The 3,438-nt window shown below is 35.8% G+C and overlaps 1 protein-coding gene across 1 annotated transcript; it reads right to left on the reverse strand.

Moving 5' to 3' along the window:
• Positions 1–2,529: 2,529 nt before the first annotated feature.
• LOC149568739 (uncharacterized) lies at positions 2,530–3,126 on the reverse strand. The gene has a single exon (XM_089816772.1). It carries the CDS (start codon positions 3,124–3,126, stop codon positions 2,530–2,532), a length of 597 nt encoding a protein of 198 aa, XP_089672898.1.
• Positions 3,127–3,438: the final 312 nt, after the last annotated feature.

A 3,438-nucleotide genomic window follows, 5' to 3' on the forward strand; every position in this document is an offset into this window, starting at 1 on the left:
ATTTGATGAACTACTTGATACTCGGTTATTTCACTTATTCATATTTATTCTTTTGATGATGATGCTTTGTAAGTTCATATAGCGATTTCAATTTTTTTCATGATGATAGTTAGATGGATGATTTATATACAGTTTTCTACGATTACTTACCCCAAACTTATGTTTCTGATGTGGTTGAGGGAGGGAGTCATTCTACACGATGCACCACTCCCCACCATTGCCTATTTAGTACACACACACACATATGCACATGTTTGACTTTTATGTAGATTGCAGGTACCCGACATCAATTTCCCTTAATTTCCAGTTGGAGCATGCCCTATCACAGTATCTCAATGGTAAAGAGGGGACATAGTTTTTGAGTCCAAATCCTAACTCTAAGCCAATTTTCCTAGAGAATAAGACAAGTATTTGAGTTATTTACCCTTCTAAATCTGTCAAGTGACGTGAATTCAAGATTTTGACCCTTGAGCTTGATTTAGTACTGTGTCTTTAAAATGAGTTTTCTTATTTAGGTTTGTGGGTCTGTTGTGATTTTTAGTTATAATTAAATCAAATGAAGATATTATTAAATCATTTAATTTTAAAAAAATTATAAAGAAAAAATAAATTTTAATTATATTTAATTAATTGAGAAATTAATTAAATAGAAGAATTAAATTTAAAAGATTAATTAAAGTTCTAAATTTGGCATAATTATATTTATTTAATTTAATGATAATTAATTTAGAAGTTTCATTTTAAATAATGAATTCTAAATATTATTATTAGTTAAATTAATAAATATACTTTTAAATACGTCTTGTTATTTAATAAAAGTAAGAGAGAGTAAATTAAATAAAGTTTATTTTAATTAAAATGCAAAAAGTTTGCACATGAAATTAAAATAAATTAAGTAATAAAGAAAGGGCTTTGCGCATTCATAAAACTAGAAACCCTAAAGGAGAAAGCTCTTTATTAAGAAATTAGAGCTCATTTGTCCACACACAGGTTTAGAGGAGCAAATTTCTTGAAAGGTTTCAAGAGAGGGGAATTCTTGCAACTTTTGAGGATTCATTTGGTTAGAATCAAATCAAGGTAGGAACTTTGTTGAATTATCATAGTAGATTGCTTCAAAGTTTTCCTCTGTCTTCTTTGTGTTTGTTTGTGGATCCTGTTTCAGAGATCAATTTTAGTTGAAACCCTTGTTTGAGAAATTATTGTTTTTCGTTATTGAAATGTTTGTGAGAGAAATCAATTGAAAACTCTTATTAGAAAATTGAAATTTTAGAAAAATAAGATCGGGATAGGGTTTGAAAACAAAAATCAGATTTAATTTAACAATTTTGATTGTTTCAATTATTTTCCCTATCAAATCTATACTGAAAATGAATTTTAAAAAAAATGTATTAATACCATAATAATAAAATTATTACTATGGTATTAATACTAAAAACATTTAATTGGAATTCATATGGAGTAGAATTCTTTTATAATTTTTTTAAAAATATATATGTTTGGGGGGCGGGGACACCATCCCCCACCCTTGGCTGCCATTGGGATTTATTGTCCAAATGACAAATATGTTGCCAAGGTGGCATGTGGCTATCCAAAGACAGTCTGCCACTGCATTTGACAACATGACTTTTGCCACACCCCATAGTTTGGGGTTTGTGATATTCTTAATCACACATTTTTTAATTATTAAATTATAATTATAATTATAATATTAATTTTTTGGATAAAAGGGGTAAATTTCTTATTAAAGAACAGAAAGAACCATTACAGAGAAAGCACAGACCTAGGGTCTCAAGAAAGCCAAAGTACCTCCCCACACATAACTAAAACAATCCTCACCATCATCTATCACCATTCTCAATGCCATCCACATCCAAAATATTCATTTGGTCCAGATGGAACTTCTAATGGATTAACTCCCACTCCTCAATTCTTCATCCCTCAACATACTCAGAAGCCCACTTTGCCAAACAATCAACAGCTCTATTCCATTCCCTTCGGATATGGATGAAAGTCACCATTTCCATCAGAGAATAAATCCTTAAAATTTGTTACATCAACCACTTTCTGGTTAATGAGCAGATTGATCAACACCTGAGAATCAGACTCACAAACTATCCTTTTCCACCCCAAAGCATGAGCTCTCTCAAGAGCAACAAGAATAGCCAAGCCTTCAACCCAGTTGATGGTTTGAACCCCTTCATAGATCAAAAAGATAAAGATCACAGTGCCCCGAGAGTCTCTACCAATCCCGCTAATACCAGCTGGACCAGGATTACCCCTTGGAGAACCATCAGTATTGATCTTCAACACACCAAGGGGAGGGGCCTGCCACTTTCTAACTTTGTCAACTTTTTGCCTCTCACGATGCTGTCTCTTATCCCTGGCCAAGGCCATAGAGGATCCCAAAAACCCCAATATTTCAACCAGCTCTGCATCACTCTTCTCCAAAGGGAATTCCACATCACACTTAGCTGCAATTGTCTCTTGAACCATGCCCAGAACCCTTAGCCAAACTTGCTACACTAACCTCTACTCCCCATGAAATATCCTTCGATTACGCTCCAGCCAAATCTGCCACAATAAGAATATAGGCCCCAAAAGCCACACCTCCTGTAGAAAGGGAGCCACAGAAGGGGGTTGACCCATTCCTTGCCAAAACTCAATCGTGGAAGAAGCATGAACACAGGGAGTATTCCAAACACCCCACCAAAAGTGCCAAAGCTGCATGGCAAAAGGGCAACGAAAGAATAGGTGGGCTGAATCCTCCTCATTAGCCCCACACATAACAAAAATAGATAGGCCAAGAAATCCTCTCTTTTGAATATTATCCCAGGTCAAACACTTATTCCAAGCCAACATCCAAACAAAACAACTACATTTTGGCCACGAAAGCTTATTCCAAACCTTTTTCCACCATTGCATTTCAAGCCCAACCAACTTATGAGACATCAACCTATTGTAACCATAAGAAACAATATAGATCCCCTTAGGATTGGAAGACCAAGCAAGCACATCATCTTCCTGGAGAGAGCAACATCTTCGACTAGATAGAATATTATGCAACACATCACACTCCTCCTGTAACCCATTAACTGGCCATTCCTCTGGGGGATTCCATCTTGCCATCTCTAACTGATCACAGAGATAAAAGGACTTGAAATCCCTCACCCGAGACCAGCCAGCCTCCTGAAACTACTGACAAAGAAGCCCCAAATTGGGGAACTAAGAACTAATGGGGGGATACCCATCCCAACAATCCAACCAAAACTGGGCTACCTCCCCTCCCTTGTAGATCCAAAATAATCCGTCCTTGATAAGCTTTGCACCTTTCTTAAGGGTGTCCCAAATTGAAGATCCCTTTCCCATAAGGGGGTATCTAGAGATGTCAAGAGGAGAAATTCTTGGAAGGTACTTATGAGAAATAATTCTAGCCTAGCT

This window comes from Cupressus sempervirens, chromosome 3, assembly GCF_028749045.1.
Source record: "Cupressus sempervirens isolate cs-2001-9-10 chromosome 3, ASM2874904v1, whole genome shotgun sequence".
Lineage (NCBI taxonomy): Eukaryota > Viridiplantae > Streptophyta > Pinopsida > Cupressales > Cupressaceae > Cupressus > Cupressus sempervirens.